The 24,208-nt window shown below is 35.6% G+C and overlaps 2 protein-coding genes across 2 annotated transcripts; both read right to left on the reverse strand.

Moving 5' to 3' along the window:
- Positions 1-12: 12 nt before the first annotated feature.
- On the reverse strand, positions 13-4,700 carry LOC140236925 (uncharacterized). The gene is made up of 4 exons (XM_072316863.1): positions 4,643-4,700; positions 4,118-4,302; positions 1,832-1,897; positions 13-151 (listed from the first exon to the last, which is right to left on the reverse strand). The coding sequence occupies exons 2-4, from the start codon at positions 4,284-4,286 to the stop codon at positions 126-128; spliced, it is 261 nt and encodes an 86-aa protein (XP_072172964.1). The 5' UTR covers positions 4,287-4,302; positions 4,643-4,700; the 3' UTR covers positions 13-125.
- A 9,926-nt stretch (positions 4,701-14,626) lies between these two features.
- LOC140236926 (uncharacterized) lies at positions 14,627-16,566 on the reverse strand. Its single transcript, XM_072316864.1, has 3 exons — positions 16,398-16,566; positions 15,398-15,463; positions 14,627-14,783 (listed from the first exon to the last, which is right to left on the reverse strand). Exons 1-3 carry the CDS (start codon positions 16,564-16,566, stop codon positions 14,752-14,754), a joined length of 267 nt encoding a protein of 88 aa, XP_072172965.1. The 3' UTR covers positions 14,627-14,751.
- Between the last annotated feature and the right edge of the window lie 7,642 nt (positions 16,567-24,208).

Consider the following 24,208-nt stretch of genomic DNA (forward strand, 5'->3'; position numbering starts at 1 on the left):
TTGAAATCATTTCTCTATTCTCTAGCTGCCATGGAAACAAAGTCGACTGATCATCTCGGGCGAGAAGAATTCTTCCTATCCCTGGGTCTAGTGTGCCCCACGGGAGTTGCCGTCTTGTCGGGCTTCTACATTTGTGATCCGTCTCCAGCTCCTATAGAGAGAAAGGAGAAAACAAAGTAAATACAATGTACCCTTAAAGATCATTATTCAAGAATATCAGTACATCTTTTAAAGGGATCGTATAGTTTTGGTTGGGACCTACCTTCATTTTTCTAACATTTTCTTCTTTTTTTTTTGGGGGGGGGGGGGGGGGCTGAGATAATGAGAAACCTCTATGAAATATGAAAGAGCGTTTAATTCTATGAGGAATTCAACGTTTATATGATGAAAATTGGTTTTGAAATGACTGAGATATCCAAAACAGAGCGATCCTGATAAAATGTGGCACCCATCGTTTTACTTTGTTTTTGGATGTTTCAGCCATTTCAAATCAGATTTTCATCAAATAAAATTTGAATTCCTCTCAAAATGGTATGCTCTGTACGTCTGTACTACTTCATAAGTGTGTTCTTGGTATCTCGCAAAAAAGTTAAAAGTCCAATTCTCATCTCCTCTTATACTGTACCATCTCTTTAATGGAGAAACGAACTATAATGCATTTTAGGCCAATAAAGCATGAGTTTATTCTACTCAAATTTTTGGCGTCCTACGCCTTTTTCAATTTTTCAGGAGTCTTGACAAAGGCGTAGGACGCCACAAATTTCAGTCAAATAAACTCATGCTTTATTGGCCACAAATGCATTGCCAGTTTGTTTCTTCATTTCTTCGTGGAGCCAATGCGTAAAAGCTCAACATGTTAGCACATCTATTAGACGTACAATTACTACGATATCAATCTAAACACAAGCACAAAACAATCACAAAACAGATCCAATATCTCGTGGCAGAACCACAGGAACGTGGATACGTTACCCGTATCCCTCAATGTTCAGCGCAACAGTATCAAACCAGTCGGAAATATTTCTAGCAGTAGTGCTCACTGTAATATCATGAACATGTTCAGTGCAGAAACTACAATTCTGATACGACAACGTCACGTGAAATGACGCAATCTGGGGCCTGTTTCATAGAGAGTTACGATTGATCTTACACTCGATATATCGAGTATAGCTCAGTGAATAGACACTCAGTGTAAGATCAATATCTATCTTAAGTCTGTTTCCTTAAAGATACTTACGCTTGATTTAAAGAACAGGATAAATAGCAGATCGAGCGCAACCTTTTTGAATTGCATCTATTGTGAGATCAATCTTTATGAAACGGGTCCCTCGACAACGTGAGCAAGTGGTAACTGGACCTATACACAAGAAGCACCCTCACGCTGAGTTAGTTAAACAGCTTACAATTCTAAAATACGTCAAATCATCTCCCAATGAAGAAAAAAAGAGAAGTAGATAAAGTTAACATGTGGGGATTTGTAACAAATCATACAAGATGTAATGTAACCAGTCCACAAAAACCATACAGATCGAGACGTCGAATACAAGAAGATTGTTAGCTGACCATTGGTCGCGGTAAACTGACTCTGTCAGTAGTATTGTTTGTATCGGTCTATTCAAGACCGCTCTCTTTTAAACGTCAATACCATGTAGGTCCTTGGGCAATAACGAAAGTGGATTCCTTCAAAAATACGCCATTTTGTCATTAGTCACGTTTGTAATGGCAAGCGGTGTATGGTTACACCAGTTCCGTTTGTCAGTAGCTTCACATGCACAGTAGACACAATACAAAACGGAAAATGTGACAGAGCACACGGTAGAACTCAACTTACCGTTACAGAAGACAATGTTTCCTTTCCTTCTACTGCACCAGCAATCCATGTTGTACTGTCTGCAGTCTGAATATGGCAGTGACAGAAAGAAGTACGGCGCAATGGCTATTTAATATGCCGAATTTGATCATTTTGTTGTTGTTGTTTTTATCAATGATTGCAAAGCTTGATCAATTCACGAATATACCGTTTGGTCAGACTAGTTGAAAGAAATGATATAAGCCCTCAAGATAGTTGTCCAGTTATAGTCTAGTCCGTGGATTAGTGGAAAGGGGCTTGTAAAGTTCTGTTTGATATTTTTGTGTAAAAGTTGAGAAGTGAACTCTATAATCTAATTTCAGTAAAGTGAAACCCCAAAACCCGCTTCCCATGGGAAATCAATTGATCTTGACCATCTAATGTGCATAAACAAAATAATGTACCGGCATTTGCCAATCCTAGAGAAACGTTGTCTAGTAGATCCGTAAAAATCAAGATAATATACTGGTTTACAGTCTTTGTACACGGATTAGAATTAACGGACCCTATTTTACAAGTCTTACTTCAATTTATGGTTGCTTAGTCCTCTTTCCCTTTCAGATTTGCAAACCTTATTTCATCTTCAAATGGGCAAACTGTTCCATTTTCGGAAAAATGTAGAACTTACAGAAGAAAGAACCTACAGAATGACGAATCTGCTTGATGAATGCAACATCCGTTTCGATAAATAAAATGTATTTCATTTTAGTATTATGAAGAACTTTTGGAATAAGCAATCAACATTAATTAAAATGTGATATATGTAAAGGTGTATATCCGAAAAACCATTAAGGATTTGGAATTAGCAGGTTGTTAGTAAAAATTGTCAAGTAAAACACCTGAATGATTTGAATACGAAAAGTGAGAAACTGATAAACACGTCTCAAGAATTTCCATGAAGAGCCAAAACTTATTTTCAGCTCACGGTAGCACAACTCAATTTTCCAGCAGAGAAGAAAACACCACCTGCAGAGCTATCAGTTTATAATTTTCATAGAACCTCATTTTCATTTACTACATAATATTTTGAAACAGGTAGAAGAGCTTTTGATTTGGGCTGACAAAAGATACCCGACACAGAATTGTGCATTGGATCTTCACTCAGTCAAATCTTGTTTGTTTGTTTTTTTTTTTCAGCCCACCGTTACATTCCTTTTTTTTTACAGGGAGAGCAGGAAAAACATGTGGTGAAACCATCGACTTTTTTATTTCCATAGAACCCCACTTCCTGTGGTGTTTCGAAGCATTTTGGCAGACAAATGTTTAGACAGCCTTTACTGAATTGTGCATTTCACTTTCAATTAGTCTTTTTTTTTCAGCTCACTTTGATATTGCACCACTTTCCGGGAAAGCATAAAAAACACCAAAACAAACAAATAGAAACACATTTATTTTCAATGTGTGGTGTTTCGTGACAGGATAAGTTTTTGTTTTGTTTTTGTTGGTTTTTTTTTTTTTTTTTTGGGGGGGGGGGGGTTATGCGGACAAGTGTTTTCAATGTGTGGTGTTTCGTGATAGGATAAATTTGTGAGGGTTATGCGGACAAATGTTTGAGCAGCTGTCACGAAATTTTAGCATTTAGCACTTATGTAAGTTATAAATCTTGTTTTCAGCTCACTGTAAAAGTGGTTGAACTCTCAGTGTATTGTTTTCATAGAACCTCATTTTCTTTTACTACGTGATGTTTTGTAGCAGGAAGAGCTTTTTATTTTGTAAAATAGATATTTCGGTATTTCGAAATTGTTCATTGTGGCATTGTGTTGGATGCGGAATTAACAAAATCTCGGAGAAGTCATGACCTTGGCACAGAGTTTTAGATCGTTCTTTGGACTTCCTATACTTCTGAGTCAATTCTCTTTGTCAAGACACTATATACTGGCCCAAATTTGTTATTCAGTAAGGGACCCCCCCCCCCCCCACCCCATATAAATTAGAAATGGATTAAAATACATGTTCAAGAATATTCTTTAAATCAGTATTCATGAGTGGATAAGCACTGCATGCTACCCAATGTGTTTGGGGTTTTTTTCACAAAGAGTTGATTTGCTTGGAATGGAATACATTAAAGCACTGAACAGCTACAGAGCTCCTCAGTATATTATGTTCGTAACATTATAATGAAAGCACAATAATTTTTCAATATCTAGATATCATCGAGAACAATTCTTACTCACTCCACACCTATTTGAGGTGTTGTGGTTACTGGTCATCCTCCATTCAAAACTCAATTCGTACTTAAGTGATTAGGAAATGATTGACTTTACTCACACTTGTACTTCTTCATGGACCTCCCCCTCTTTTCTGCCATGAAGTATTCCTGCATCTCCGGGTCTCTCTTGAGGAACTCGAGGTCGGTCTCCTCGTCTTCGAACTCCATCTCGGCCAGCGCAGCAACGACGAGTGCGGCAACGAGCACGACAAAGAGAAACTTGGCCATGGTGGTGTTTGCAGATCTGGTAGAGCAAGTTTAAGAAAGGTCTATGTAATTGCAATTTTTACTAAGATAATTTGGATATTATTAGATGAGATATCCCCTTTGAACTGTAAGTTCTCAAGATGTACGGAAATTCAAAGACTTCGAAGACTGTTCTATAATAAACCAAAATCTTTGACCATTTCCACACCCATGTCATCGGCATCTAGGAGATGAAATGAAAAAGAATTAAATCAGAAATCTTGAACATATACTCCAGTCCTAACGCTAGCTGAACACAATAACAGTGATGATGTAGTAACTATAGTAAATGGTCAAGAAATAATCAATTGAGAGGGGATACCAATCAAATCTTATACCCAGCAAAATCAGCCAGCCTTTGTGAAAATTGCGTCTCTGGGGATGGTTTCAGCTGCGTCGACTGGATAACGTTGACGGATGAAGAAAAGAACCTCAATTTATACTTTTCATTCCGCCATTTCTTTGTACGAAGACATTTCAGCAGCAGCTGGTAGGTTCATCTTCCTGAAGGTTATCAATCTCTACCGCCATCACGTCAGGAAATAATCTACTCATTAGTTCATATTTCGTTTGGACTCTCGCAATTTCATCTTTGCTTCCTTATGTACCTCGATAGAGAGATACACAATAATCTTGGCATGATATGCTCGTAATCATAATTGTGATGTCTTGGTCCTGGATCATTGGCTCTCAGCGAAGGTCGAAAAAAGACGCCAAAGGTTTTCACTCAGTTTTTTTTTTTTCGTTCAGCTGGTACATCTGTTTCTTACTCTCTTTCTCTAAACCTCTCCCCCACCCCCCCCCCCCTTCCCTAGTTTTGTGTCATCTCTATTTCTCTATCTCTCTCCTATTTGGCTTTCTTTTGTGATTTTTTTTCTTTATGAAGTTCATATGATGGTAATTCTTGTATATTTCTTTCACCTCTGATCTATATATGTATACCATCACACATGCATCGCAACCACGATCGTCACCCGTCCCCCAGTCATCTTATCGCTCTGTTTGATGATAATGCTAGTCGCTATCCTCACAAGCGTTCTATTTTTCTATTTTGAATTTTGATAGCTTGCTAGTGTTATATCATATGCATATATATGTATATATATATATATTATACTATATAACAAATATATTATATATATATTACTTTTTTAGATTAATGGTCAAATAATAAGTTAAGTGATGTCCTGTCCAAATTCCAACTGTCTTGCTCCAAAAATGAAGCCACCATAGCATGTCAAAGGAAAGGCTATCCCATTCGCCACAGTGCTTTGGCCGCCATGTTTTTTGGCTCTCCTGAACATTTGACATTTTGTAGATACAAGGTCTTGTCGCCCCAGCGACGATATGTAACGAGATGAAAAAAGGGGGTTCCGAACAGGATGGGCATTATAAAGGGAATAATAAGAATTTAGAGGGTCAGGAAGTAGTTAAGGCAAAGCATAGGGTGAATGAATAAAGGGAATAAAAGGGAAGAAATAAGGTTCATGCAGCGGGCTCAGGGCATTGGAGGACATTGTAGGAAATCAGACAAAGGGAATAAAGAAGAAGGACATTTGATAGACAGCAGGTGATTTTTAAGGGAATAAAGAAATAGATAAAGCCGGAAGGATGTTAGGAGTGCATGTTTGACAAGGAGTTGAGGTGTTTAACAAGAATATTGTGGTAGTGCAAGTTAAATCGGGAATCCTTCTGGAGGAGAAAGTTAAAGGGCTCGTAGCGAAGCCAGGTTTTGTTTTATAAATAATAGGAGGAAGGGAGAGTGTCAGGTTGGGTTCGAGACGCAGGTAGGTTACACAGGTGAGAGGAGAGGGTCAAGTTGGGGACAGGTAAGCGGATTGGTCGAAAGGGGGTTGTCATTAATTCAGGTGGGAGAAATTAATTGTAATGATTGGATAATAGCATTGTAGGAGGAATTTAAGAACTAGTTTAAAAGGGAGTTCATTGTTAGGGAGAGGGGACTTCTGCGAGCACTTTTGCAAGAACTGTTTGCAGAGACTCTTGCCGAAGTTCGGGAGAGAACTCCGCGGGGCACTTTAATTATGGCGAAGGAGAATTCTTCAGAGTAGAAGAGGATTTGAAGATGTAGCATCGTTAGTATAGTTCGTTCCGCAAACTTTGAAAAGGGAAGATCGGGGTTGGCAACGATCATGTGGATGGAACCGAATTGGACACATGTTCGACGGGCAATAATGCCTAGCTAGCTCTCGTGAATTATAGTGGCGTGTCATCCCGAACATATTGATGCCTCCTAAATAGTACCATGGGCCGAACTTTGATTTCCGATATGGTAGGGACCGGCTTGGAAGTTGATATCAGCACTTGAGAAAGAGCGAGTCGCTCGAAAATTTGTGTGCAGAAATAAACATTTAGTGAATGCATTATGAATTTTGTTCCAGTATTGTTTTTTATCTTATTATCTTGCCAACACGTGGACACCCACGTCAATATGTATATTTATATTATTTATATTATATATATATATATATATATATACTATATCCGCATTTCACACTTGTTAAGAGTCTCAATGTAATGCGCTTTATACAGACTATTAAAACCCCCCTCACTGGATACATGATTTCAATTAATTTATTCTAATTTATTTATTAATCTATTCATTAATCTGTTTTAATTGATATTAAATCAATATACACTGTATCTATGTCATGCATACCTTGAAGGCCTACAAGATAACCCTTTCTAAGCGTTTGTTGCATGTAATACCTTCTAATGACGTTTATGTCCCTCGGATAGGACATTAACAATAAAATGGAGGTCCCGTGTGTGAGAGAGTCACAACTAATGCACGTAAAGATCCCGCTTCATTCATTCATCTTTCTCAGATGGAAAATGAACAAACAAACAAACAAACAAAAAATTAAACAAACAAACAAAAATCTCTCCCATAATTGACGAAAAATGCATATTTTTTCACTTTCGGTGAACAAAGAAAATTGTTGTACCTCAATGGCAACTTGAGTAAACTCATCGATATTTCCCAACTTCATAAGCGCTCTGTTATATGGGTTCTAAAAAGAACATTTCACGGCGTTCTAAATAAGAGGAAAAAAGAGTTAGTGTTTATGGACAATATGCCAAATCAATATTATGGTGGTTAGTACGGAAGATGTTCATCATAGTGTTGGTAACCGAAGGAAATAAAGCAAATCTTCTGTGTCATGAAGCGAGATACTTTGCCAGACGAAGGCTAGCAGACTTCGCGGCCTAAACGTCGTATTCATTTCTTGGTGCTTACCTCGCTTCGTGAGACAGAAGATTAGCTTATTTCCTTCAGTATGGCAATTTTCTCAATTTTCACAAAAGTGACTTTCTGAATAAATGTAGTGCACTTATTTTGTTTGCCAATTGGCAAGAGACTGTAATGAATAATCAGGATTGATTCTCATTACATTCCACGAAAGAGCACTCGACACGAAATATCCGTAAATACGGATAGCCTGTGTTTCAACACCTAAAATGGTTAAAAAAATGTCAGCCCATCATGCCCATATCCTTTGTCACTACTCAGAATTGAGATTTGGTAGCTGATAGTTCGCGGATATACCACTCTTCACTTTCCGCCAGTAAATGAAAAATGAAGGGATGCATGGTCTCATTAATTCCATGTTACTCTATGATTCGTTTCCTCCATGTGTTGATTGGACCCGAATGATGTTGGTCAATTGCTAATTGGGCAAAGATTTTTGTCTATAAAATGGACGCGTCCTGACACCCTGATCAGAGTAACGGCTGACTGAACGGACTCGGTAAGTTTATTAAAGGGGAAGGCTAGTAACCGATCAGTGGGAATCAGTGGGAATGCTGAGAAATGATTGTTCCAATCCTTGTGGGATTCATTTAAGAGTACATTATATATCTACTGTTGTGTGAAAATTATTTGCTTCAGAACGGTCTCGTATTCAAGTAATGTGCAGATTAATGCCCCGTCACTGACCAGGGACGCTTACCTGGAAGCATTAAACTGCACATTACTTGAATATGAGACCATTCTGAAGCAAATAATTTTCACACAAGAATAGATATATAATGTACTCTTAAATGAATCCCACAAGGATTGGAACAATCATCCCTCAGCATTCCCACTGATTCCCACTGATCAGTTACTAGCCATCCCCTTTAAACAATTACGATTATGCCTCAGCTGTCTTACGTAAAGCGTTGTTGTGATGAAAGTTCATGATGTCTGTCTTATAATGTTGATAAAAAGGGGTATTTTGTTGTGTGCCCTTATCTTGTGTATCACCACTTTTTTAAGAATTTATATGCCTTCACCAGAAATTGGTGTGTACAATGTTTTATATGTGTTTTCTCGTCAAGAATAGGGGAAATAGTCATTGTTTATTTGTTTTGCTTGTAATTTCTCTGTTTTCTTTTGTTTGTTGAATATTGTTGATTTCTTGTATTTTTGTTGAGATTGCTAAAGCGCCTACAAGTGTCTGTTTAGAAAAAGCGCTATATAAATATTAGTTATTATTATAAATAACTGGTGGATAAGTGTTTCGCACGCACATCGGCTAGCTGCCGCCACCGGGGTTGTCAGATGCCACCAAAATTCATAGTCAAATTATATCTATTCAATATTACATCATTTTGAGGATTCAATTCAATATTTGATATGCTAGACTTATAGTGAACTTAGTCAGACTATGTGGTATTTGAAGCCCTTTGTCATATCCGTCAATTTTCACATCATTACTATGGCGTACTGTATGTTCTTTTTTATATTAAGTTATATTATTTCTAATGTTTTCTTTATTTTTCTACTACTACTACTACTACTACTACTACTACTACTACTACTACAACTACTACTACTATCATTATTATTACCGGTTTATGAGTACACAGCACTTGAACAAAGGTCATAAACATAGAGTCGTGAAAACGTGAGATGATGCATCTAGGAGAGCAAGCAAAGGGCTAATGTGTTGCTCACCAAATATGACATTTCGTTTTGTTCTTTGTCCAGTTTTTGATTGACTGGGCATTTTATTCCAGCTAAAATAGAACAGCAGATGAATAACTTCCATGTAGTTCAGATACTTATGTTACTGAAGGCCGATACGTTTTATAAACGTTAGTCATGTGCGCTTTTGTAACGTCTGTTTTTGACTTTGGGATTATCTTATCTATCTCATTTAAGATACTCACTCGAAGACTAGACATAATTATACAACCATGGCCAAGGCTTTATTCTTCGTGATTGCTTCTCTACTTATCACCGCATCCGTCGCGGACTACAATTTGGGCGATAGACTTCCAAGGGACGCAGGTACTCTACCTGATTTCTTCAGGAGGGGACAAAATCTGAGAAAGTACAAAAACATTGTTTGTAAGTACAAACACTAGTCAAATTACTGTGTTGTTGTTGTTTTTTTTTTTTTATTGTCTGATGTTGTTGCTTGGCAAATGAGAAAAAATGGCAGGAAGAAATGCAAACCAAGCTAAGAGATTACAATAATGCCGGAGTGTATAATAGTCACTTTCTGTATATACCGGTGAATCAGGTCACTGAGTCGTATTACTTTTCAACGTATTTCTTTTCACACCCCTGATGAAGGTGCGAAGAAAAGACCAAGCTTTGTAGGTTACAAACGACGTTAAAACCTATAGCCACGTTTATATCTTGTATGCATTCTTCCTCTTCTCACACTGTGATCGCATATAATGAAGGAGCTACACTAGCACAATTATGGTCTCCCTTTCTCTTTATAATTTCATGTATATACGTCAATATGTTTATAAGTATACATAATTTAATGTGTGCGTGTGTTGTTTCGGGTAAGAAATTAATTTTAAAGCATGATAAACATAATTATGATGAGGAGGTTCGGAAAAAATCGGTTTAAGGCAACATTAGAAATAATGGCAAACGAATTGTCATTTTCAATACTCCTAGACACACAGAGATAATATCATAACTTGTATAAAATAACAAACGAGATTCAAATGACATTGCGACATTGCATACCTGAATACGTAACACTATTATGGCTGCTCGTTCACTTTCTTCAAGACTGTGCCAAGTTCAATCAAGACTGCTGGTGTAGAAGACGAACCAACAGGGTTATCTACTGCAACGGTATGAAATTTCTACCCATTGATATTAATTTTGTCAAAGTTTCCACTCTAACTCCAGTGAAATAATTAAGCAGTTTGTTTGCGATGTGGCTCATTCATATAAGATTATCAGAAAATGTTCACCGACCCATTTTTTATTTCATCAACAGAGTTTTGCCGATCATGATGCATGACAAATTGCACTGTGATATTCTCTGCTTGGAACGTGTATATATTTCCCAGCTCTTTTTTTAAGGGGGGGGGGCAAAATATAAAAGCAAAATAAGTGCTTTTGTATCTCCTTACATAGTTATAAATCTTAATGACACGAATTAACAGTTTCAGACATCATAATGTATGGACCTCTTTTTTGGATGGGGGTGGAGTCAGATATCATGTGAAGAAAATCTTGAGAAGTGCTGTTGTTTCTTTTCTCATATCTAAGAATTTACTGTTTATGACATGAACATTTGGGTCCTCGAATATATCAAAGTTGTTTTGTCTGTGCTTTCAGTGCAAATTATCTTTATTGTATTGCATTTTTCTATTAAAAAATGTGAAAACAGAGAAAGAAAATATCCTTATGCATTTAACAAGGTTTAATCTGAAGACATGCTTTTCTTTAAAGAATACAACACATTGGCAATACCAATACCACGTATTGTTTCATGTAATCTTGGTCTTGTTCTTATCGCTTGCATAAAAGTGTTATCATACTTTTACTAGATGTCTTTTCGACATGAAAGTGTATTGATACATGTCATTGCTACAGGTACGAGTAATAATAGCATTATTATCTTTATTACTATCCAACTTACAGGCGCGAGAAGGCCAGACAATATCTAATGTGGTCGGGATTTATGCTTCACATTATGCCAGCTAAACAGGAGCATTTCAGACATCTTTGTAGACGGCAGCTGGAATTAAACACTTAGCCATGGTAGCCAATGAATGAAAAATAAGATACTTTCTGCTTGATGTGGTAAATATAGGCCTTAAGATTAGTCTACCCTAAAAGTAGTCAAAATTTTAAGGAAAACGAATGGACATCTCTGGTATTTTTTTTTTTTTGTCGCGATTAGTGAAATAAATGAATTGTATTAAATTTTGTTTCGATTCGTTTTTTTCTTCCCCGCTGGTGTTTTTGTTTGTTTTGTTTTCAAAATATACAAGTCTGAAAATAAAAGATTTGTGTTCATTTGATTTTGGCCACTTTATGTTTTAATCACCCACCAAAATATTTCAGGATGTATTTCGTCGAAATAGTTACATACACAACTATGCCCCGCACGACGATTCAATGAATTCTATCTTTGTATTGATAATAAGAACTGTTCATGCCCAAAATACATTGTTCATACTCACATTACCCCCGTTCTATCCTAACTGCATTGGTTACCTGTTGAATGTTGGTACCTGTTGGTTTTCACTGCATACACGGATCTGCCGCAGAGTACAATATTAATGTGGGGTTACCTGTTCCAAAAACTAAGAAATCATGGGGGATCGGTCGTTTGCACATATTGAAATTACCTGTGGAATCAGTTGCCTTAAGCTATCCGTTACGTTTCGAATGTTAACTGTTTGAAAACTGCCCTCAAGACTCATTTGTTTAAAACTGTTTTCCGTTGGATTTATATGGACATTATGTAATTTCATATTTTTCATTGTTGTTTCATCCTTTTACTTTATACTTCCATGTAGGTGTAGACAATTGTTTGTGCTTGTAATGATTTTCGTATTTCATAATTCATTCTTTCCCATTAGTCAATTGGAATAGGTGCATTTTAATTACCCTGTATCACTATTATTATTATTATTATTATTATTATTATTAATATTAATATCATTATTGTTACTATTATTAATATTATTATCATTATCATGATTATTATCATCATTATCATACTGGACCCAGATTTTAGAATAAGCTAGTCAACAGCTGAAAATAATTGTTTAATTTCAATACATTTAGATATGAACTTAAATATTTTTGTCTCCTACAGTCATACAATATAGATCATGATTAAATCGTTTATGTGATACCTTCTTACTTTCAACAGTTCTAACAGAGTCAACATACGTCATTTCTTTAATTTCTTTTCTGCTCCTGCTCTTTTCTCCTCGTTCTCCGTTGTGCTGTAGTGTCATTGTGTTCTTTTCTCTTGTTGTCCTTTCTTCATCACTTGACAACGTGACCACCTGTGTGTCCTTGTGTGTATCGATGTTCTTGGCCACGTTTTATCAAAAGATAAAATCGATTTTAAATTTCCTTACCACAGAGACTGCCATAGACTTAAAGGTGAAATCAATCAATTTTAACTCTTCATAAAACAGGGCCCTTGTCACCATATTTTCCTGGTACACGTGGCTCAATGAATAGTGTCTGTGTCGTAACAATGTTATCTTACTTTAAGGTTGTACTTTCGCTATACTTGAAAGTAAGTAGTGTTTACAGTATGTTTTTATATTATAAGCATCATATCCTCGTATGTCAATTATCGAATGCTCTTAACGGTACATAGATTAATGCATAGTCGTATATGTTACTGTTATTATGTCTTACTATCTCCTATACTCATAGGATGACTCTTTTCCATCGCTATATTTACTCTCTTTGGCACCATTGCAAAGTGTGCACTGTTTTCTCATATTCGTAATGTAATTTTGTGGTATACTTTCTGAATTGAACTTTTTTTCAAATTGTGAAACAATATGGATCGACAAATGTATAGCTTTTATAATATAGGGTGGAGACCTATTACCTTTTGTTTGATGGAACCTAGAGTAGAATTAAATTTTGAATTGAACTGAATTATTTCATCCTCCTGTCCTGTGTCGTATGTGTGCACAGTTTGCTTACAGTGTGACGGATGTTAATGTTTCTATTCACTTAAACTGTTTTATATATATATATATATATATATATATATATATATATATGTATATATAAATATATATGATATATATATATATGTATATATATGTATATATATATATATATATATATATATATATATATATGTATATATATGTATATATATATATATATATAATATATTACAAGTCATAGAGTCGAACAGTTTATACGCACTCCTTTTTCCATTTCTTATTGGTTTCCTCCATGCGCACTCAGTCATGCACCAATATGTACACACGTGCAATTTCACACAAAAACTCACCAGACTTGAATATTCACCTTCTCCTTACCATACTCCATTTCTTTTCTCTCTCTCTTTCTTTTTCTCGCCCTCTCTCTTCCTGTACTTTCTATGTTCTGTATTTTCCTTATTACATGTCGTGTTATCTTTTGTTCCCGTGGTAGTAACCACTTTCTTCAAATGCGGTATGTTTAAGTGGTGTGCTTCCATCGCACAATTCCATCACTTCACATGCCCACAATATAATTCACAAGGAGCGAATAATAAAGACAAATGAAGCAAGCATTCGGTGACTGTGTAATCAGATGTATTGTTCAGTTCGTTTTTCATCGAGTAAACGGGCAAGGATGACGACAATTTGTCTATGGCAAATGAACAGTGGAGTCGTAATACTTTTTGTTTGATGGAAAGAGAGTACAACTGAACTGAATTTAATTGAATTGAATTAAAATGAATTGAATTGAATAGAATTATTTCATCTTCCTGTCCTGTGTCGTATGTGTGCACAGTTTGTTCACAGTTTGTTCTCGAATGCTTATTTCTATTCGAATAAACTGTAATCTTTTATTCGAATAAACTGTAATCTTTTATTTATATCTTTTTTGACAAGTGCCGAACAATCACGCACTCATTTTTCCATTTCTTTTTGGTTTCCTCCAGTCGTTCATACGCATTCACTCAAGCACAAACAAACACACGTGTGATCTCACACAAAGACATGAATTTGGATTGTTCTTCTTAAAAAATACCATGCTGCTTTTTTTTATAAAAAAATCTTTCTCTGTCTTTTTGTACTTTCTATGTGCTGCATTTTCCTTGTTACATGTCATGTTATCTTTTGTTCCCGTGGTATAGTTACCACTTTCTCCAACACGGTATACCTCAGTGGTGTGCTTCCATTGCACAATTCCATCACTTCACATGCACATTATCATTCACAAGGGGTGACTAATAAAGACAAATGAAACAAGCATTGAGTGACTGTGTAATCAGATGTATTGTTCAGTTCGGTTTTCATCGAGTAAACGGGCTGCAAGGATGATGACAATCCGTCTATGGCAAATGAACATGCCGAACAAACCAAGAGAGCTAATTCGGTAAGAAAGATTGTCTTCTGGAATCGAAGTCGACGGTTCCCTCTCCAAAATATCTATGGTCTTGGTGTTCCAGAATTTTCGGTCACGTGGTTGATTTGCTCATGTTTATTGGGTGATACCTGAGCCATCTCCAGCACCTGCATAAAGGCAGAAAGAAGATAGAACAGAAGTGGACATGTTTCTCATCTAACACACACACAATGATGAAATAAGCAGTCAAAATGTGACAACTGAACTCGAAAGAAAACAAGTCATTGTCATTATAACACGATGTTTATATTATATTGGATGGCTATGAATGGGACACCAGGGAATATTTGTCCTAACGAGTGCAATATTCCCTGGTATTCCATGAATTAATGCCATCCAATGTAAACATTACCATTTCCAATTATGTAGAGAAAGCATAAACTGCCCCAAAATACCGTAGGTCTACTTCTACTTGTCTTTGAAGTTGACTTAGTGCAGTCCCATCCCAGCGCTAAAATGGGGAAGCCCCTAAAACTGCGTATGAAGCAACCACTCATTATTGATGGTACATCATCGTGGGCGATTACATCGGATGGACTCGCAAAAGACGCATGTAAAATTCGCTTTTAGGGTCATGTGCCAGTTCATTCGCGATTTTTTTCTCAATGACTCTAGATATGCGGGGGAGATTTATAGCGTGAGATCGAAGCAAAACATGACGCAAAGGAGAGCTTTCTCTACATTCTATCCCTTGGTTGTTAGGTTGTTCAAGCAAACTTACCACTGCAGAAAACAATCCTGCCGTTCCTTCTGCTGCACCAGCAGTTCTGGTTGCCCTGTCCGCAGTCTGAGATGAAAACCAGATTAATGAAATCAGTACCCTTTGAATGATTCGAGAACAATGCTCTTATTGCACTTCAAATGCTCTTGAATAAAATGGAATTAACCTGATGTTTTAAATTGCGTGAGCTAAAATCAAAGTAGAATATTCTCATCACCTTAACTGTATAACTATCATCCCCCACTCCGATAAAGTGTAAATGTGAGACACCGGTGCATTCGATCAGTTTTTTAAGCTTTCCCAATGTTTGATTTGATTTGATTTGATTTGATTTTTCCCCCATCGCATTCCCCGTTTCTTTCAAAATTTTGTTGACAAAATCTATTCACTTCTATGTTATCAGCATTTTGAAAGTAAATAAAAAAACTGCTTATGTTCCACATGATGCATCCTATATTCTTTACCTGGACTAATAAAAAATAGTAATGATAATAACAATGATAATAATGATAATAACAATAATAATAATAATAATAATAATAACAATAATGATAATAATAAAAATAATAATAATAATGATAATAACAATAATAACAATAATGATAATAATAGAAATAATAATAATAATGATAATAATAATAATAATAATAACAATAATGATAATAATAATGATAAAAATAATAATAATAATGATAACGATAATGTGTTGTACTTACATCTCCCCCCCCCCCCATGGTCATATCACAAAATTGTAACATTTTGAATCATTTGCGTATTTTTATTTCGTGGACCAGGGTTTCACAACTAAACATAAGGCGATGTGTAGGAAAAGGAGCTAAGAGTAAAATTTTCACAGATAGATATTCCTCAGGAAGAAAATAAAAATCTTGTTTCTCTTCATCCAAGAATGCATTAGATTACACGTTGCAATAATACGAAATCAAAAAAATAAATCTATAAAAACAAAAGGTGGAACTTTAGTACTTCTCCATCTACTTACACTTGTACTTCTTCATGTTCCTTCCCCTCTTCTCAGCCATGAAGAAATCCTGCATCTCAGGATCCCTCTTCAGGAACTCGATGTCGGCGGTCTCGTCCTCCATCTCAAATTCGGCGACGGCGGCGACAATGAGCACGACAGCCAGGGCGAAGAAGAGAGCCTTTGCCATCTTGAGTCAGGTTTTGTGGCTAGGTCATAGGATGTGTGGCCAAACGAGATGCATGATGATAGTAATGATGATAATAATAGTGGCTACTTGTATAGCGCACTGATCCACCTTAATCGTTTCGATGCTCATAACGTTTTAAAAAAAAAATGAAAAGATGAATACAACACATGTACAAACATGACAACAGAAAAGTAAATGGCAAACAACAAATAAACGCATACCAGATAAACATTATAAATTGTATATAGTTATAATCCTCTGTGTGAGAGGAACAGATACTTTTTAAGTTTGCATTTTGTAGATTTTGTTTCTGTATAGATGACAGTTGCCCTTCCTGAATATGTAACTGATTCCACAATTTACGTCCCATAATGGAGAAAGCACGATCACCCCATCGATGTCTTACTCTGGGTGTTTGGAGTAACAATGCATATCTGATGATGAATGATGTAGACCATGTAGACTTCGCGGCGGATTGTATTTGAGTATTAGAGTCGGGTAGGTATACGAGGGGAAGAGAATGAACAGAGTGATGTACTAATAACAAAATCTTAAAAATAATTTTTTTTTTCTACAGACAACCAACGATTCATCAGTGAAGCAACGAATTTCGATCACTTTTAATACTTGTTTACTGTGTATTGTCAACGCCTTGTTTTGCGGATTATATTATCATTGGAAATGTCACACGTGGCGCATGACTGCAAAGCCATAATATTGAAATCATTTTTTTTTTATTGATGATTATGCTTTTATTTCTAGGAATGAAGATATGGTTGAAGTTATCAATTCGAAATTACTTGGTCATACAAGAAGGTAATTAGTGGTTTTTTTTTTTTGACACTTTATGCCTTTTAATGTCCGTACGAAATACGAAATATGAAATACAAACAAATAAAAGTATTGCAAAGGAACAAATTCTTACCTTATGCTGTGGAATAGTTGTAGGATCGGGATTGAGCACACTACTGGTATCGTCTAGACTGACTTCGCTGTATTTATAGAAAATTTCTGTGCTAATTTTGATTTCTTGCAATAATCATGAAGAGCTCTTCAAGGATTAAAAAAAAAGTATTAAAACGAAAAAAAGAGACAAAAATGAAAAGCTGTAAAACAGTCTTCATAATGAATAGACCAGAATTAGGCATATCTAACGAACTATGGAGCAGATGTCTGTCCGGTTAATGACAATAAGCATATGGAGTCAAAATTATCAAACTGTGCGATTGCGTGCAGTGAAACATTGATCATGATATTGAGACATCAATCGTAACTTCCTCGGCAGGATAGCATTACCATCCCATTAGTCTCTTAATGGAAGAAGACGTTTGTACGTAAATCATAAAGAATATTTTGCAGTTGTTTTGTTTTGAAGAAAAGGTTGTCTATTTTCATCTGGCATCATTATGTACGCTTTATTGGTACGCCCCCTATACACAAGCTTTCAGCTTTGCAATGAAAGAGAAAATGATCGTCTAATTCTAAAATAATCTTATATATTATCTTGCATGTAAATGATCGATTGAATGTTTATGAAATTATGATTTTTCCATTTGAACTTAGTATCAACAAAAATCCTCTGTTTATTGACATTGTTGTATTATGGCTTGTAGACTGTATTACTGTACTTAAAAAGTTGCAGAAATAAACTGAAATTGATGTTGACATTCACACTAGAGTGAATCTACAAGCCTATTGTACACATAAACCTCGACAAAAGGCTTTTTTTTTTTGTCTCTGGGTTACTCCTATCTTAAGTCATGAAATAATCAAGAATCTACGAAGAAGCCATAAACATTATCGATATTATTCAATGAGCATGTTGAATAAAATGATTAAAAAGAAGAAAGATTGAGCTTGATAACCTATCAATATGAAGCAAAATTCGCTCTGCGTTTGTATCTAAGTTACCAAAATGATGTCCTAGGTAATGATTGTGGATTTTAAAGGGGAAAAATAATTTCATTTCATTTCATTTATTTCATTTCCAACAACATTTTCATACACAAAATAACACAACATCAATGCAATGTAGTAACAAAGAAAAATACGTGAAGTTGACAATACTACGCATCACAAAAGCAAAGTAAACAATGAAAATTGAATTGAAACTAAAGTTGCAGGAAATGGAGGAGACATTTCCTGCAACTTTAGTTCCAATTCAATTTTCATTGTTTACTTTGCTTTTGTGATGCGTAGTATTGTCAACTTCACGTATTTTTCTTTGTTACTACATTGCATTGATGTTGTGTTATTTTGTGTATGAAAATGTTGTTGGAAATGAAATAAATGAAATGAAATGAAATTATTTTTCCCCTTTAAAATCCACAATCATTACCTAGGACATCATTTTGGTAACTTAGATACAAACGCAGAGCGAATTTTGCTTCATATTGATAGGTTATCAAGCTCAATCTTTCTTCTTTTTAATCATTTTATTCAATGATAATGAATGCGAGTTCATGACAGAATGATACTCTTATCTTACAAAGACGATCAGCTTCTATACGTTATCAATTGTACTTCATAGTAATTGACCTATACTAAGTTGATATCTCTTTGTAAATATTTCGCCGACATCATTGATTTAATCAGAACCAGCGCTGTTTTTCATTCACAGCACACACACACTCACAGACACACATATCATCACAATCATTAATTTGACACCTTTTGTTAGATTCCTGTTCCAAATATTTCCACAGCTTTTTTATTCTTACCCCATGCCTCCTTATCTGTTGTTAGATTACCGTGAAAATGTTTAGCTGGTTTGCCTGTTCGGTTTGTGTATGTATATGTGTGTGTTCGTGTCTGTGTGTGTGTGTGTGTGCGCGCGCGCGCGCGCGCGCGTGGTGTGGTTGTGTGTTATCTCAATGAGTCATGGTACAGAAACTCTTTTAAACGGTATTCCTGTTTTACATCAATTTCGTAATATTTGATAATTCACGTGCTATAACTTCGTCAAACATGCAATTTCTGTCAAAGAGCTGAACAATAAGGAAACCAAGAAAATAGAATCATCTCGTCCACATAAGCATCACCTAGTCTACAGTAATAAAAGTGTTGCCTCATTTTGGTATTCCCCAAATGAGAACTCACATTGAAGATCTCGACATTTAGAACATAATCAATGTTGGTCTAGAAAAAAAATCATTTAAAATGTTGCATAGTTATTGTGTTTTACATTTCATTGACTTTGTCGTATAGTCATTGATCAAAGTAACACATATTCGACCTTTTCACTAATGAGCTTTCGTATTGATCGTTTTCATTTTACATCCATACATGATGCACAGGAGCGATATTACAGTATTTCTGTTTCATTACTGTCTTCATCTGGGTCAATAGGGAAAAGGTATTAATTAAAATTCACGGAAGTCACAGCGCAACGGTGGCACACATACATAAATGTTCAGACTTGAATACGCTCCCTTCATAAAGCCTTTTCTTAAATGATTGTTTGATACTCATTGCTAACAAAGCTTTGGTCGATACAATCAGATAACCAAGGATTCAGACAATGAAATGAACTTTACGTCTGAGTTTATTAACAGCAAAGATGACATTGATTTTTTGGGATAGTATTTATTGTATACTGGAATGGCTGAAAATATTGACGACACATGATAGACAATTATGAACAAATGAAATACAGAAGGTCATTTCTTTATTGCACTGCCTAACCGACTATACATACATCCGATGCATTTTAATCATTGCCAATATGTAATGAAACTTAGCTGCAGCTATCCATGACCTTTTCTTCATTTTTTTTTTTCGTAATCCACAACGCCACACAATGAAATTATGTGTTACCCTTCCATAATAGCCGTCTAGGAAAAGTGAATAAAGTGTCCGAAATTAACCAATCAATTTCAAGCTTCGCATAGCTAAAACTAATTTGATTTAGGGCAAAAGTGGATAAGAGAGAGAGAGAGAGAGAGAATTCAAAACCTCCAAAAAAGTAAGTTCAAAATCAAGCTCAAACACAAAAATCTACATTTTGAGACTGCAAGTGCATTATCTTTTCCTTACAATGAAGTCAATTTTGGTATCTGTTGCGAGTTTGTATCACTAAGTTTTGAAATCAAATGTTTGTTTTAATAGCTTCCTTTTGAAATACTGCCAGCAGAGTTCTTAGGATATTACATATCATGTTTCTTTTTGTAATTCAAGGTCAGTTGCTTGTGGATAAACGTCCATAAATTGGGCATTCAATCGATCTTACACAGTCAACTCTTACGAACGATTACACTTAATAATTTATAACAAGTTAAATACACTTATGTCATTTTCCTAACTAGGGCCTATGGCCCTAGTTGACTTATATCAAATACAATGCATTTTTTCCTTGATAGTGAAGGACGGAAAACACGAGAAAAATAGGGAATGAAACAACTGTGCACGGAAACAGAGAGAGAGAGAGAAAAAAAAAACCCAAACGTAATTACATATCATCTTTCCAAAGCAGTAAGACTAGAAATCTGCTTGCATTGTTTGTGATGCATGGATACCAAATAAAATTTCAGTTACAGAACTAAATAGGTCGCATGAAAAATTCAGATATGGAGAGTGTAGTATGTTTTACGTTGCTCAGACGATGCTTTCACTGACAGGCAGCTTTACACGCCGTAGCCTTTCCCGCTTCCTAGGAGGAAAAAGAAATATCATCCAATCAGTCATTCGTACGTCATCCGTATCCAACAATTGTCCAATGGAGTGTGTCACATCAACATGGTTTCTGCACATGTAGGTACGGTGCATCTGTCGCAATGTTAAGTTTACCGTATTCGAACACTTTGAAGTAATTTTGATGAATATACTAATTCCGAGACACTGAAACCCGTTAATAATGATTACTTAAGCGGAAACATGACCTGTGATACTGACAAAGAAGTTGTAACATTTTCCAAAGATAAGCGTTTATACACGTAGAGTAGTCAACTTTTGCTTTCGCTTATTTTCTCTATCTTTTTTTTTTTAATTTCTTCTGAATGACATTGTGAAATGTTTTTTCATCCTTCTGTCCGCAGATCTTTTCACGAGCGCCCAATTCAACGTGTCACCATTCTCTTCTCCTCATGAACTATTCTATCTCTGGAGACACTCCTCTATAATCTTTTCCAATTCCCTATGCCTCTTTAAAAGAAGAATAATAAAAAACATTGACACTAACCGCTGCAGTAGACGACTCGGCTTGTCTTTCTGTTACACCAACAGTCCTGGGTGTAGGTTGGGCAGACTGTAGGATGGGATATTAAGAAACTTTATAACACATGATCTCAACATGTTCACACAAACTCATGCGTAATTAGTGCATTTACTTGTAAAATACCAGACATACTGATTGCTCTTGTAAAATTCTGTGCGTACAATTATATGTATATATATATATAAATATATATATATATATATACATATATATATATATATATCTGTATGTATGTATATATATATATATATACATACATACATACATAAATACATATGTGTATTGCATAAGCACAGGATTTTCCCCTGATAGAGTTTCTGCTTGTTGCTGTTTTGGTGCAAAACTAAAAAATAGTCTTAAAAACATATCTAAAAAAAAACAAAAAAACATATCTTGCTAGGCCTGTATCTATTGAATGTAAATTCAACGGGTTCACGTCACTAGTTCGATACCTACGAGTCATACTGCCCATGAGCTCTGCACTACGCAAACAATTAGGCCCACGAGTTCTACACTAAACAAAACAAAAAAGGCCCACGATACTGACCATTAACCGCCGTGATGTAATGTCGAAATCGTGGGCCGTTTTTGTCTAGTGTCGAGCTCATTGGTCTTATTTACCTACTGTCAAACTCATGGGCTTAATATTTGCCTATAATGTTGAGCCCATGGGCTGTATGACTCGTACGGCGTATGATTCATGGACCTTTTTTTTTTTCAGTTTCGAACTCATAGGCGGTATGACTTGTTGGCGTTTGTCTCTTTGGATGAACCCAATTCAACTGCCTTATCTCCTGCATGCGTTTGTACACGTCTTGATATCTGTGGCATTAAATGAATATTTAAAATACATTCATATCTTTTTTACCGATATCAAGTTTTCTTGATGTGTCTCAAGATTTAATGAATCGATAATTCACTGTCGGTTACAGTTCGTTATTCCGAAGGTTCTTTGATTTCGAAAATGAAATAAGGTGTGTTACTCCGAAGATTCGTTAATCTCTTTGGGTTTTTTTTCTTTCTTTCATTTCAAGCCTTATTTCGTTTTCGATTAAACGAAATTTATTTCATTTTCGGAACAACAACCATTATTCATTTTCGGATTAAAAAAAGATCCTCTTGGTACCTGAAATTTGTTTCAGAATAACGGACCTTCGAAAAAAACGGACACCACCAGATGATTATTATATAGAAGTATTTTTTTCTTCATTAGTGTTCTTTTTGCAAAATGTCATGATTAACTCTACGCGAAATCACCAAATCTGGTGTGCGATTGCATAATAGTGTTTCTGATGGTGTTTAGTACTGTGAACAGTTGTTTCAACATGAAATCAGTAAAATAAACAGATTCGAATATATAGATTGTCTGGTAGTACCATAACCCGGAATTTGCCTGCCTAGCAGGATACACCATTTCTTTTACACAAGCAAGTACAAGTCTGAAGTCTGACAGACCGTAAAATGCATTAACCATTGTTACCCCAGCGCTGTCTAATGTCGCGAGTTTTCTTTTGTCATGATTTTTCACTAGCAGAGCCAATTGCCTTATCCACGGAATAGACAGTTAGAGAAATTTAGAATACCTGCTACTCTCATCAGGATCTTATACTGTGTGTTACAATGTAGCAACACCGAATGACAGAAAGTATAGAAAGAATATATGAAAAATTGATAGATTTGCGGCATATTCGAACTTTAACCAAAGGATACCTATAAAACAGTTACAACCGTTAAAAGAAATGTAGATAAAGTCATTGAAGAAAACATTTCCTCACAGATTGCATCTTACATGTTTTCGTCACCACATTATCTGTTCTCGTTATGTAGCTGTAACAGTATAATTTAAGCAACTTTTGTATTCAGTTAGATTACATCTGTTTCACATTCAGTCAATTTGACGAGTACTTCTTATTAAGTAACCACAAGGAAATATAATTGGATAGCCAGTTCCTTTTTAGAATATTCTATTGGAATGTTATGTTAAGCTTTCAATATATGAACATGAATGTTCTTTGCTAAAATTTTGCGTACATTGGCTGCAAACCTTTATAGAATAATTTACAAAGTTGAACTTACATCGGTACTTCCTCAAATTGGCACCCCTTTTCTCGGCCATGAAGAGGTCCTGCAATTCCTGGTCTCGCTTGATGAAGTCGATATCAGCCAGTGTCTCCTCGTCGAGATCTTCGAAGTCAGCGACGACGGCAACGACCAGGGCAAATGCCAGTAACAGGGACACTAGCTTCAGCGCCATGATAGGAACAAGTGTGTCGCTGTGAATGGATTCAATTCAAAAGCTTATTTATTTCCATCAAAAAAAAAAAAAAATTCAAAGCGGTACATGCCTCAATATGACTTTCATTCAACTGATAGGGACAGTTCATTGGAGACAATATAAAATATATGCGCGAATTATATTTTAACAAAAAA

This window comes from Diadema setosum, chromosome 13 (genome assembly GCF_964275005.1).
Source record: "Diadema setosum chromosome 13, eeDiaSeto1, whole genome shotgun sequence".
Taxonomy (NCBI): Eukaryota; Metazoa; Echinodermata; class Echinoidea; order Diadematoida; family Diadematidae; genus Diadema; species Diadema setosum.

What these genes read in the sequence shown, in the direction of transcription:
- LOC140236926 (XM_072316864.1), bottom strand. Translation starts at nt 16,566, where the DNA reads ATGGCAAAGGCTCTCTTCTTCGCCCTGGCTGTCGTGCTCATTGTCGCC. An exon ending in GAACATGAAGAAGTACAAGT is followed by an intron (nt 15,464 to 16,397) that starts GTAAGTAGATGG and finishes TTTTCATCTCAG; the next exon opens with ACTGCGGACAGGGCAACCAG. An exon ending in CAGGATTGTTTTCTGCAGTG is followed by an intron (nt 14,784 to 15,397) that starts GTAAGTTTGCTT and finishes GCCTTTATGCAG; the next exon opens with GTGCTGGAGATGGCTCAGGT.
- LOC140236925 (XM_072316863.1), bottom strand. Translation starts at nt 4,286, where the DNA reads ATGGCCAAGTTTCTCTTTGTCGTGCTCGTTGCCGCACTCGTCGTTGCT. An exon ending in GTCCATGAAGAAGTACAAGT is followed by an intron (nt 1,898 to 4,117) that starts GTGAGTAAAGTC and finishes TGCCATATTCAG; the next exon opens with ACTGCAGACAGTACAACATG. An exon ending in AAACATTGTCTTCTGTAACG is followed by an intron (nt 152 to 1,831) that starts GTAAGTTGAGTT and finishes TTCTCTCTATAG; the next exon opens with GAGCTGGAGACGGATCACAA.